General features: G+C 37.8%; 1 protein-coding gene across 1 annotated transcript; it reads right to left on the reverse strand.

Annotated features, from left to right (window-relative positions):
* Nucleotides 1-11,209: 11,209 nt before the first annotated feature.
* On the reverse strand, nt 11,210-11,548 carry LOC141674151 (putative serine/threonine-protein kinase PIX13). Its single transcript, XM_074480874.1, has one exon. It carries the CDS (start codon nt 11,546-11,548, stop codon nt 11,210-11,212), a length of 339 nt encoding a protein of 112 aa, XP_074336975.1.
* Between the last annotated feature and the right edge of the window lie 1,537 nt (nt 11,549-13,085).

Here is a 13,085-nt window from a genome sequence, read left to right on the forward strand (position 1 = left end):
GTACTTCTTAAGCAACGACACATGGAACACATTATGCACATGCTGATACTGAGGTGGTAAGGCCAACTCGTAGGCCACCTTTCCTACTTGGCTCAAAATCTCAAAAGGACCTACGTATCTAGGTGCTAACTTTCCTTTCTTGCCAAATCTTATCAACCCTTTCCTAGGTGACACTTTTAGCAACACAGCTTCGCCAATTTGGAATTGAACATCCTTACGCGCGGGATCCGCATACTTCCTCTGTCTATCTTGAGCAGCAAGCAACCTTTTCTGAATTAACTTGACTGAGTCATGCAACTGTTGTACCAATTCTGAGCCGAGAATTCTTCCTTCTCCTACTTCATCCCAACTTGTTGGTGATCTACATTTTCGCCCGTACAAAGCTTCATATGGTGGCATGCCGATACTGGAATGATAGCTGTTGTTATATGAAAATTCAATTAATGGCAGGTGGTCGTCCCAACTTCCAGCAAAATCGATTGCACAACTGCGCAACATGTCTTCAATTGTTTGAATTGTTCTTTCACTCTGGCCATCAGTCTGCGGGTGATACGCCGTGCTCATATTCAACTTCGTGCCAAGACATTCCTGGAATTGCTTCCAGAATCTTGAGTTAAATCGGGGATCTCTGTCTGAAACTATTGATACAGGTACTCCATGCCTTAATACGATTTCGTGCACATACAGATGAACCAACTTGTCCAGTGACGACTTCTCATTTATTGGAAGGAAATGCGCCGACTTCGTAAGACGATCAATTATAACCCATATTGCGTCATGTCCGGACTTTGTTCGTGGTAGTCCTACTATAAAGTCCATAGCGATGTTTTCCCATTTCCATTCTGGAATCTTCAGGGGCTGAATTAATCCGCTTGGTCGTTGATGTTCTGCCTTTACTTTCTGACAGGTATAGCACTTCGCAACCCATTCTGCCACGTCTCTTTTCATATTTGGCCACCAAAAGTTCTTCTTTAAGTCTTGATACATCTTGGTGCTTCCCGGGTGGATTGAAAATTTCGAATGGTGGGCTTCATGGAGGATCTCATTCTTTAATTCAGATACATGGGGAATCCATATTCTGGATGAAAACCTTAGTATTCCTTGCTCATCCTTTTTAGTATTAATCTCTTCTCCAGATAACTGATTTTTCTCTTTTTCCATTACTTCCTCTTGACACTTCTTTATCTTTTCCATTAGTGTTGGCTGAAAGGTCATTGCATGACAAACTTCTTTGACTTTCCCATAAGCACAAAGTTCCAATTCAAATTTTCCGATTTCTTCAGATAACTCTTTTGATGTTATCATTGCATTCAATCTTTCCTTCCGACTCAGCGCATCGGCCACTACGTTCGCCTTTCCAGGATGGTAATTTATCGAATAGTCATAGTCCTTTATCAATTCCAGCCATCTCCTCTGCCTCATATTGAGCTCTTTCTGAGTAAAAATGTACTTTAAGCTCTTGTGATCCGTGTAGATTTCACACTTTTCTCCATAGAGATAGTGTCTCCAAATCTTGAGTGCGAACACTATGGCGGCTAGTTCCAAGTCATGCGTCGGATACTTTAACTCGTGCGGCTTCAACTGTCTTGACGCATATGCTATTACCTTACTGTGTTGCATCAACACACAACCCAAACCCTTATGTGAAGCGTCGCTGAATATTACAAAATTCCCTTGATCATCTGGAAGTACTAACACCGGAGCTGTTACCAACTTCTGTTTTAACTCTTGAAAGCTATTTTCACATTCTGCACTCCATTCAAACTTTTGATTCTTTCTGGTTAACTTGGTCAATGGTGTGGCGATCTTCGAGAAATCCTTGACGAATCTTCTATAGTATCCGGCCAATCCTAGAAAACTTCGCACTTCCGTAGGAGTCCTTGGCCTCTCCCAACTCATAACTGCATCAATCTTCACCGGATCCACTTTAATTCCATCATTTCCAATAACATGCCCCAAAAATTGAACTTCCTTTAACCAAAACTCACATTTGGTAAACTTGGCATACAACTTCTCTTGTCGGAGTATCTCCAATGCTATCCAGAGATGCTGCATATGTTCTTCTTCCGATTTAGAATAAATAAGGATGTCATCAATAAATACCACGACAAATTTATCCAAATACTTCTTAAATACTCGATTCATCAGATCCATGAATGCGGCCGGGGCGTTGGTCAATCCAAACGGCATTACTAGGAATTCATAATGCCCATATCTGGTCCTAAATGCGGTCTTGGGAATATCTTCTTCCTTGATCTTTAATTGGTGGTATCCCGATCTCAAGTCAATCTTCGAAAAACATTTTGCTCCCTTTAACTGATCAAAAAGGTCATCTATCCTTGGTAGCGGGTAGCGGTTCTTGATCGTTACTTTATTCAACTCCCGGTAATCTATGCATAGACGCATACTCCCATCTTTCTTCTTCACAAAGAGAACAGGTGCTCCCCATGGCGACGTACTTGGTCGTATCACTCCCTTATCCAACAATTCTTGTAGCTGGCTCGCCAACTCTTTCATTTCTGCTGGTGCCATCCTATACGGAGCCTTTGAAACTGGTTCCGTGCCTGGAGCAAGGTTGATCTCGAACTCAATTTGTCGATCTGGTGGTAAGCCTGGTAGTTCGTCGGGAAACACATCGGGGAACTCATTAACTACAGGAATATCTTCCATGCTGGGGCTGCCTCTCTCTGAATCCACTACATATGCTAGGAACGACTCACAACCTTTTCTAAGTAACTTCTTAGCCTGAATAATTGTAAGAAATAGTCGCTCTTGCCTCTGTCCCTTAAATACTACCTTCTCTCCACTCTTCGTCTTTAAATTCACTCTCTTGGTCTTACAATTTATCTGCGCGCTATTCTCTCCTAACCAATCCATTCCTAAGATTATATCAAACTCTCCCAGCTTGAAGAGTATCAAGTCGGCCGAGAACTTATATCCCGAAATATCAATCTCACATTTTGGACAAAATTGATTCACAGGAATCTTCTCTTGGTTTGCAATTACCACATTTACTACCTCACTCATAACCGTTTTATCACATTGGATCTTATCAACAAAAGATTCTGATATGAAAGATCTTGTGGCTCCCGAATCAATCAATACTTTGGCTTTGACATTATTGAGTAAAAGTGTACCTGCTATCACCTCAGAATTCTGAACAGCATCTTTCATCTTTAGGTCAAATGTCCTTGCTGTTGCTTGCGGGGTTGGTGCGGGTGGTGGAGGTAATGCCAATACCTCAGCTGGCACGCTTGCACTGGTACTTGCCACGTTCATCAGAGCTCTGACTGGTCCTGTTGCCTTACACTCCCTAGCCATGTGTCCAGTCTTCCCACATTTGTAACACGTAACTCCTGGCTTCGGCATCTTGCACTCGTTTGCCAAATGTCCCTTCTGATTGCACCTATAACAGGTCATACTCAGCTTATTGCATACTCCGGGGTGCCTTCTTCCACAGTGCTTGCATTCTGGCCTCTGGAACCTGTTTTCTCCAACTTGCCCTTGGCTTGCCTGATTGTTCCCTTTTGATTCTTGCCTTTTGCCCAAATTTCCTTTCCTTTGAAAATTTCCGCCCTTCAGGAAACCAATCCTCTTTACATTCCGATCTTGCGAACTTCCAGCTTCAGACTTTTCTCCATAAAATGGAACCTTCCTCTTCTTGTTATCCCTCTCTTTCCTTGACTGCATCCCATTATTCTCAATCAGAGCAGCTTTCTGTACTACTCCCGCATAAGTTTCAAGCTCAAACATAGCCACCCTATCTCTGATCCAAGGCTCCAATCCTTGCTGAAATTTCTTTGCTTTTTCTTCCTCAGTGCTAGTATACTTTGTCACAAACCTTGACAACTCAGTGAACTTCTTCTCATATTCCAGTACAGTCATGTTCCCTTGCTTTAACTCAAGAAATTTTAGCTCCATCTGATTCTGCATGTACTTAGGGTAATACTTGTCCAGAAATAACTTCTTAAATCTCTCCCAAGAAATCTGCTGAGTGACTTCCATAGCTTTTACTGATTCCCACCAATAAATGACTTCTCCCTTCAAGAAGTAAGTGGCATACAGCGTCTTCTGATCGTCCCCTAACTGTACCAACTCAAAAGCCCTTTCTATCTCCTTGATCCATGTGTTTGCTATCACTGGATCAGTGGTATCATGAAATACAGGTGGATTCACACTCTGAAAAACCTTGAAAGTGACAATTTGTCTTGGTGGTACTGGTGGTTCAGGTGGTTGATATGGCTCACGGTTATCTTGGTTTTCAATTCGTTGTTGAAGAGTTAGTTGTTGTTGAGCTATAGCATTGGTTTGCTGTTGCAAGGTTTCCAGTAGTTGAAGAATGTTTGGGTCTGTGGTGAAGGTGGTTGTTGGGTTCTTCTTTTTGGGAGGCATGATCCTGAAATAAGAGTTGTGTTATAACAAATATAATTGATAAAATGATTCGAGGGTATCGCATGGCATTCTTGTTTACATATGGGGTCAAGTTTCCAGATATGATGATAAAACATAAAATAACAGTTGAGAGCAAATGGAACAATAGCACATAATTATTGAAATTTTAAAGGTCACAGTACATAGGATTGGGACATAGTCTGATTCTAGAAATAACAGGCTTATTTAAAGGAAAGACGGAAACAACCGGGGGATTCCATAGAGTCTGATAGTACAACAACATGAAAGGTAAATGGAAAGAACTAAGGCTCCACTCCATCTGAACGGGGCTTGGTAGACTTTTCCTCTCGAAGTGTCTTCATAATGCTCTGGAGCTCATCCGCCACCATCTGAATGACATACTGGCTGGTACGGTCCCGGTGTGCTGGCATCTCCTCAAGCTTAGTGTTAACGTACCGAACCAAGGTCTCAAGTCTCGCAATCATCTGCTCCTTGGGCTTCCCTTCGTAGTTTCGGCTGTCCGGATACACGTTCTTCAGTCGGTCTATCAGTCGGTCGTACTTGCCCTGAAGCATGTCGAACTCGCGCCTCAACTCAGCATACACGGAGAAAGCAATAGTGTCGTCCGACCCAGAGGATGACGAGGAATGCGCCCTTTGCTGACAACCAATAAGAGGAGTATTAATAATAATTTACTTTACCTACTCTCTCGCATAATATCTATAACCTACTCACAAGTCCTATAACCTATTTGGGCTGTTCAGGGACTCTAAACCGTAGCTCTGATACCAAAACCTGTCACACCCCCAACTTAAATAGCAAAATAAATATAGTTATTACATCATTTTAATGAGTACTACACAACCAAAATCCAAGATCTTACAGTTTAGGGTTTGGAACAGCCCAACACTACCAACTATTACATCTGATTACAAATACCGAGTCCTCACACAACTATTATTACTTATTCTACCTGGGCTCGAACATAAGCATCCGCATCACAGGTCTTACGGGCAGTCTGCTTGAATCTAACCATGGCTGCTAGCTGTAATATCAGGGTAAAGCAAGAAGTGAGCCAAAAGCTCAACAAGTGCTAACAATACAACGCAAAGCATAAATCGAGATATACCTTTAGGAATGACAATGGAATGACATAATCAATGATAATCGAGAGATAAAACTTATGTGAGTTGGCATCATTATGCTTGCATCAAAACAATTTTAAAATCATTCTTAATCAAAATCATTTTATGACGCTACGGATTACAGCCGGTGATCAGCCGCGAAGTAACCCCGAACCTCGCTGGGTTCTAAAACATTATTGGGAATCCCTAGGCAACTTTTAAGCCTAATATAAGTGTGGAAAGGACTCGCGTCTCAGTCCAGATCCACCATTCAAGAAAACATTTGCCCCCCTTTGGGACTGAAAAATCCACGTTTTAATCATTTTAAAAACTGATGCCGATTTATGACAAAATCTCTTTCGACTGTAATTATTTTTATCAAGGGATTATAGATCAACTTGAAACACTGGGAATATGACACTAAATCTCAGGGCCATGATCTACTAGACTTTACTATATTAGGGTAATTGAGAGGTTTCCATAAACAAGAACTTAGACAAGGAAATTAAGCCAGGCTATTGGATAAGATGAAAGAGTAATGCCAAACTAGGCTTAAAGCAACGGTTGTAGACAAGATATAGGTATTAGAACATCAAAAGATAGGCATCACTGGTTCCAATAGGATAAAGGTGTTAAAATATAAAGAAAGCGATCATCAGCTCAGTATATAACAGGGTATCAAGCTTTAGGGTAAGGATAGGGTTATCAAACAATCATGAATGTATTTAAGAAATGATTGGCTTTTAGGTATCAAGATAAAGTTTCTATCAAGGTTATTTCAAGAGTTGAATCAAAGCATCAGGGTGCAACATCAAGATTTCTCAGGGATCAATAGCATGATAAACAAAAGGATCAATAAGATATTATAACGCATCTCTAATTTATCATGGCATTAAACTATCATGAAAGACTTTTGAACTACTTGCAATATGTACTCGAGGGTTCATGGCATCTCTATGTAACTCAAAGATAAACAAAAGATATGCTTGATTTAAATACATCAAAATGACTCAGGATAATTGCATCGATATATATATATGAACTGTTTACAGCAAATACGAAGGTCAAGTTGAATCACTTGCCTTGAGATAGACTGGTCTGGTCTGACTGGTAGGAGCAACAACTGGAGCTTCACTCGACTTTTAAGGCAAGTTTTCCCTCGTCTCGAGATCCTACATAAATAATAATAATCCTCATTATAATATATTCTTTCCATCTTAACCTATTTACAACCCGAAATTAAACATGGATGGCACTTAGGCCTATACACACTTAATTCATATCCAACATTTATATTTTTAAATGTACACACGTAGCCACATAATCACATATCGTATATTAATACCAAATAACATCACATACACCATAACGCCACACTAGGCTCGGATGATCTCGACTCACCACTTAAATTACTTGGTCGCTAACTAAACGAAGTCTTCGAATTTGGGCTTCCTAACTCAATGTGCCTTTCCTAAATTATCCAAAACCTATTGACCCTCACTTGTGCCTTTTGCTCTACCGACCTTATACTATCTTACAACTATGGTGGTCGACCTAATACTCACTTCTAAGTGTCCTAAAACTATGTGATAAGTGAAAGTGCTTACTGGTGCAAATTTCAGAATGGTAACTAAGGTTTCTTGAGTGCATTAGACACTCTTAAACTACAAGTTTTTCTTCAAAATTTTTACACAAGACTCTCCTGACCTAAGGGCATCTCATAAGCTTGATGTGGCTCAAAGGCCTGGCTTGGGCCTTCTTGGGCCTAAGCTAAAAGTCCAAGGTTCCCCTGTTTTTCTGGGCAGAAAATGCCCTGACTTGAATTAACTTGTGACACATGGTTCTAGCTCATATCCTATGAACTATGGTTGGAAAAACTTCTCTGACATACCCTCTAACTAAGGCCCAATTGGGCCTAATGAGGGCCTACCCATGACATGGCCAAATCTCCCTATTTCTAAGTTGCAACAAAACTGTCCCCTGCTGGACAGATTTTGTTATTCTACTTGTGCACCTAACCAAATGACATGCAAACCTCCAACCAACTCCTAAAACCTATTATATACTCCCCATACTAACTTCTGGTAGCTTGGGCCTCAAAGTGCACATCAATGACATGGTCAAAACTCACTCTAAACCTCAGGGTATTAAACTGATTTTTCTGCAGAAACTATAACTCTCATTTTCCAAGATTTTGACTTGACAAACCCAACTAACAACAACTAAATACTTAAACCAAGACCTATACTTGGTATTCTACTGAACTAACTCCCTTTTTCTTAAAATACCCTTGGTGAGATCATCCTTACCTAAGGTGCAACTATGGCAAAACAAAAGAGACTACTCTTAACAAATCGCAAATCTTCATGCCTTTGAAACAACAAGATATATATTTTTATAAAAGATAACCACAAATTATTACCATGCAACAAGAAGCATAAATCAATATTATCACATTATTCCTACTGAAATTAAGGCTCACTAACAAAATCTTTCCAAATGATCAAAATTTCACAACAAACTAAGAGAATTCCACATGCATGCATGCCTTCGGGTTTTTCAAACCAAAACAACATGATTTCCAAATAAATTTTTATCATAATTCAACATGCAAGCCTAACATGGATTACAACTAAATGATCAACTAGCATGCAAAAGGATTTTATCAAGACTTTACTACAAAATTCATGTTATCATCACAAAATACACAAAAATGTTAACAAGGCAACAAAACACCATCCATTCGGCTCCTATCAAGTCATGGCCGAATGGATTAGGGTAAAAACAGCATTCGCATAGGTGTGACACTCTTATGTCTAGCCATTCTTGACCCTATGATACTATAACTCATGGTGAAAGCCTTAGATTCACAAGAATCAAGGAGGTTCACTTTGAGTTTAACAAAAACATCACCATGCAAGGTCAAAACATAGGTTTTTCACTCTATACTTTTGAAATATATAAGAATAACATATAGGGAGTAAAATTACTTGAATATAAGATGATTGTTTGGGTGAAAGAATGAAGAAATGAAGGGGATGGAGGGCCTCGGCTATGGGATGGCCGAGAGTGAGGGTTGAGCCGAGAGGGAGGGAGGAGAAAAGGGGAGGGTGGAGTGAAAATGGAGTGATCATCACTTTAGTTTTGTTTTTATGTCTTTGACTAGACTAAATGTGAGTGGATTTAGGAAATGACAAGAGTAACCCTCTAGCTAAAGTTAGGCAAGTTTGCATGCAAGGTCAAGGAGGTAATTTGGCTAGCAAAATGTGAGTTAGTGGGGTGGAGAATGTCTTCTTTGCCCTTTGGTTAAATAGAAGAGAGTTTGCATGCAAGGTTATTCATGTAATTTGATAATTATTAAGCAACTAATTTCCAAAGATTTATTTTTATATAATAAAGTACAAGTTCAAAAATTATAAAATTTATACCATAAAATAACTTGGATTTTTAGAGACTTTATAAAAATCATTTTCAAAATTTGTGTACAAAATGTCTTTTAAAAATTTTTTTTTCCAAAGCTTAGAATATTCCTTATAAATCAAAAATAAAGAAATTAAATAAATTCTTGCTTTGAAAAATCATATACTACCCAAAGCAAATTTAAAATGCAGAAATTTTCACTCACACAAACGTACAAGCATTGAATATATTTTTATTTAACTTAATATTATTCACAAATAATATTACATAAAATGCCGGTCGTAACATTCTCCCCCTCTTTTCACACAAATTTTGCCTTAGAATTTTTTCAAACTCTCTCCCCTTTTTTAGTTTACACCCTTTTTTCAACTTTACACTTTAAAATATTAAATATTTTTAAAATCAAAAATGAAAAGATAAATCCTTTCAGTCTCTCGTTTCTCTTTCTCACTCAATGAAACTCACCCCTCTATGAAGAACCCTAAATATCACCTTTGCCTCTCGATTTGCCCAACTGAAGATTTAGTCATCTCTCCCGACTATTTTTATGTGCTTTTTGTGCTCTCTGTGCTCTCTCACCTCTCTCTTTTGGACGGAGTTTGAATTGGGTAAGGTCAAGTCTGAGTTTAAAGGTTAAAGATGTGAGATTAAAGCTTGGAGGTCGAGCATAAATTGGGTAAGATTAACCCTAATTTTTCACTTAGAGGTTTCATTTTAAAACCCTATTTTTTTAAATGATTGGTTAAATATTTGAATTGAGCATGTTAATCTTTTATGCTTTTAGTTGAGTAATTGCTTGAATTATGTATGTGGGTATCAATTTTGATGTATATCTGGGTATATGTTTTGTTTTGATTTTTGATTTATGTGTCATTTTGAAAAATTAGGAGGAGGTATTATTCAAGGAAATGGACGCATTGTGAGTTTCGAGGTCCGTTGAGAAGGTTTTTTGGTGATTTCGAGGATGTATTATTGTTTACTTTTTTATATGTCCTCTGTGTTATTTTTGCTTAACTTGTGTGTGTTGCGAGACTCACTGAGTTTATTATTAATGTATTATATGTGTGTTATGTTTAGAAGCTCAAGCAGTCAAGCCAAAATGCTGGGATAACGAGTCTAAATGGGGTAAGTTACTATTTGTTAACGCTGCGATCTGAGCAAAACAAGTATTTGGCTTGCTGAATTCTGCTAGTCAATGAAGTATGTTATTGTGTTTTACTATCAACAATCTAGCTCATAAGGTTGGAGGAGATACTTTTAACCCAAACTTTATTTTTTCCAGGAAAATTGCGAGATCATAAGTATTTATATTATTCTGTCACCTTTTATACAATACTAAGGAATCACGAAATTAGTTTAATTTATATAGTTGATCGTCTCAGGTTGATCCGAACATTCATATTCTATTTCCAATTAATCGAGTTCTTTCATGTTGGAGCATAACGATGCTTCTGATTTTCTTACTTATACAAAATGGCGACTGGCTGATTTTTAGTATCCATATATAATGATAGTGAGAACACAAATCTGTTTGAGTTTGTATTAGAAGGCTTCACTACTTGTAATATGTACTTACTTATCAATTAAAACATAAGAAAACAACACTTTAAAGTATAAACATGAACCAGTACAACTATCCTGCATGTTTAATTTGCACTACTACTGTTAGTTAGGATATCAAATTACTTGTAGTCGTGATATATGAAGTAACATATATTGGAATGATATAACAGTATCAGTTCTTGCTGCTTGTAAGAAATTTGTACTACATATCAAGGAGACAAATCAAACTCCTCTTATGACAGAGATCAGCAGGGAAGCGAAGGCGGACAAGGACCTGCAGTGACTAGTAACATGGACTAGGACGGAAAAATGAGTAGGAAATGCAAGGATGAGGAAGAAGATGATGAAGATAATGACCAGGATGAGGTCGATCCATCAACACAGAAGAAACCTCGGGTAGTGTGGTCTATAGAGCTTCATCGGATACAAAGTTATAACAGTTATGTGAGTTGAACTGGAATATGTTAAATCTAAAATACAACAAGAATTAGAACAGCTTCCCTCAATCTGATCTGGATTGTGGGAAGTGAACATTATTCAAATATCACTTCTAGAACAGAAGGATAATGTCACGTCTAAATGTTGTCATTTCAGAACATTTGCTTTTTAGAGAAAACTTGGCCAACTAGAAGCATTTGTGAAATTTTAGCAGCCAAATGAACCAGGAAAGCAAGAGTTTTTGCAGATCAGGAGGCAACACATGTCAAATTCTACAATACTATTTCGATGTCTGGCCTCTGGTTGGGAGACTCGTGAGTGCATAGCAAAGCAAGTTTTCCCATCTTAATTACCTCAAGTTCTACATACTTTCCCTCAAGGTTTACATCCATAAAATCTTCTAGTCTGCCCAACTCTGCACCTTGACGAATTGACTGGCTTATAATATGTTTTCCAGAGAGAATCTGAAGTATAATCATGCCATATGCATATACATCATTCTTGTCTATAAATCGGCCAATGGTTGTGTACTCGGGGGCCAGATATCCCTTTGCAGCACTAGCTTTTAGTGTGGAAAAGAAGATATCATCTGCAAGCAGTATGGGAGCCATTAACTGGAAAGGTAATATAAAAGTTATGATATAATTTTTATGTGTACTACAGTAAGATAAATATGTATGTTAGCCTTATTTACAATTTTATTACATGTCAATTTTCCAGCTTCCATACGAGAACATAACACCAGTTCAAGCGGTTGTTGGAGTTGTCCAGAAGGTAAATGCATGGGTATTGCCTATCCCTCTGCTGTGAGTTCGCTAGCTTATACACGTTTCTCCTATTCTTTCTTGGTGTTGTTCCTCCTATTTATTTAAATGTTCCTAAAAACTTGTGTCGGTCTTGTTTGATTTTGTTATACAAGGGCTACGGCCAACTATTCCGAAGCACACTCTTCCAAAACTTGCTGACCTTCTTGAGAATTGCTGGTAGCAAGATCCAGTTTTAAGGCCCGACTTCACTGAAATAATAAGAATTTTATAGCAAATAGTCAAGGAGGTAGTCCTCTTCTTTCTGGTTTCGCAATAGCATTTACAATTATATGTTTATGAACACATATATTAAGTTTAAGTACTCCAGTTTGTAGTTCAACATGTGACCTAGAAGCAGTGTCATACTTATTTTGATACTGATCATGCTGATTTTGGGGCATCGTTATCTGATATTTACTTTAAGTATGATGCAGTCTTAAGTGCTATATTTAAATCATACTCACAAGAATGCACACTCGTGAATATATTTAATCAATTGTGACAGAATAGCATGTAAGATTCTGAATAGAAAATATGAAATTTTCACTACATTCCAGTCGATAATTGAGGATATTTACAAAGTACATGCATTATATTTGGATATGAATTTAAATGTTTATGATGTGTGATACGTTACATTACAATATTTGGAAGTCTCTTGAACTTTTAGATCATTAATGAATCACAAGTTCATGCATTTACCTTGCGCGTATCACTCGCAGATAGATAGAATGGGACAACAGGATTCTTCTGTAGAGGATGAGGTCCGATATTGATACAATAGCGTCATCTTGCACTACAGGAAGTTATTTATTCAAGAAAACGCTCAAAGGTACATATGCTTATTGTCATCATACGGGACCAGAGGCTACATGAGCTTTATTAAGGAGTGGGAAGATGCAGAAGAATGAGGGCGTTCCTCAAATGATATTTTACATGCTATTGTCGGTACCAAGTGAAATTCTTTGTATAGAAAGTAGTAGAATATATGAATGAATATGTGTAGTACTTGATATTTGGATTAGATGAATCTGTTGTACCGGATGTTTGAATATTGATTGTTAGATTTCTAGATAACTGGTATTATGCAGCAATTGGTTTTGGTAGTTCATTGGTTTTTGGAATCTATAGTTTTAAAATATGCATTAATAAAACAGGTACAAACATCATTACAATGGAAAATGATGTCTGTCAAAGCTTAATACATCAGTTCTAGTGGACCATTAACATTAGTAAAAACTGATGTTAAATACTACAAAAAAAAAATCTTAAAACAAAAAACTGATGTTATTAAGTATTATAGACATCAGTTTGTTACCAATTAAGAACCGATGTGAAAGGT

This window comes from Apium graveolens, chromosome 7 (assembly GCF_009905375.1).
Source record: "Apium graveolens cultivar Ventura chromosome 7, ASM990537v1, whole genome shotgun sequence".
Taxonomy (NCBI): Eukaryota; Viridiplantae; Streptophyta; class Magnoliopsida; order Apiales; family Apiaceae; genus Apium; species Apium graveolens.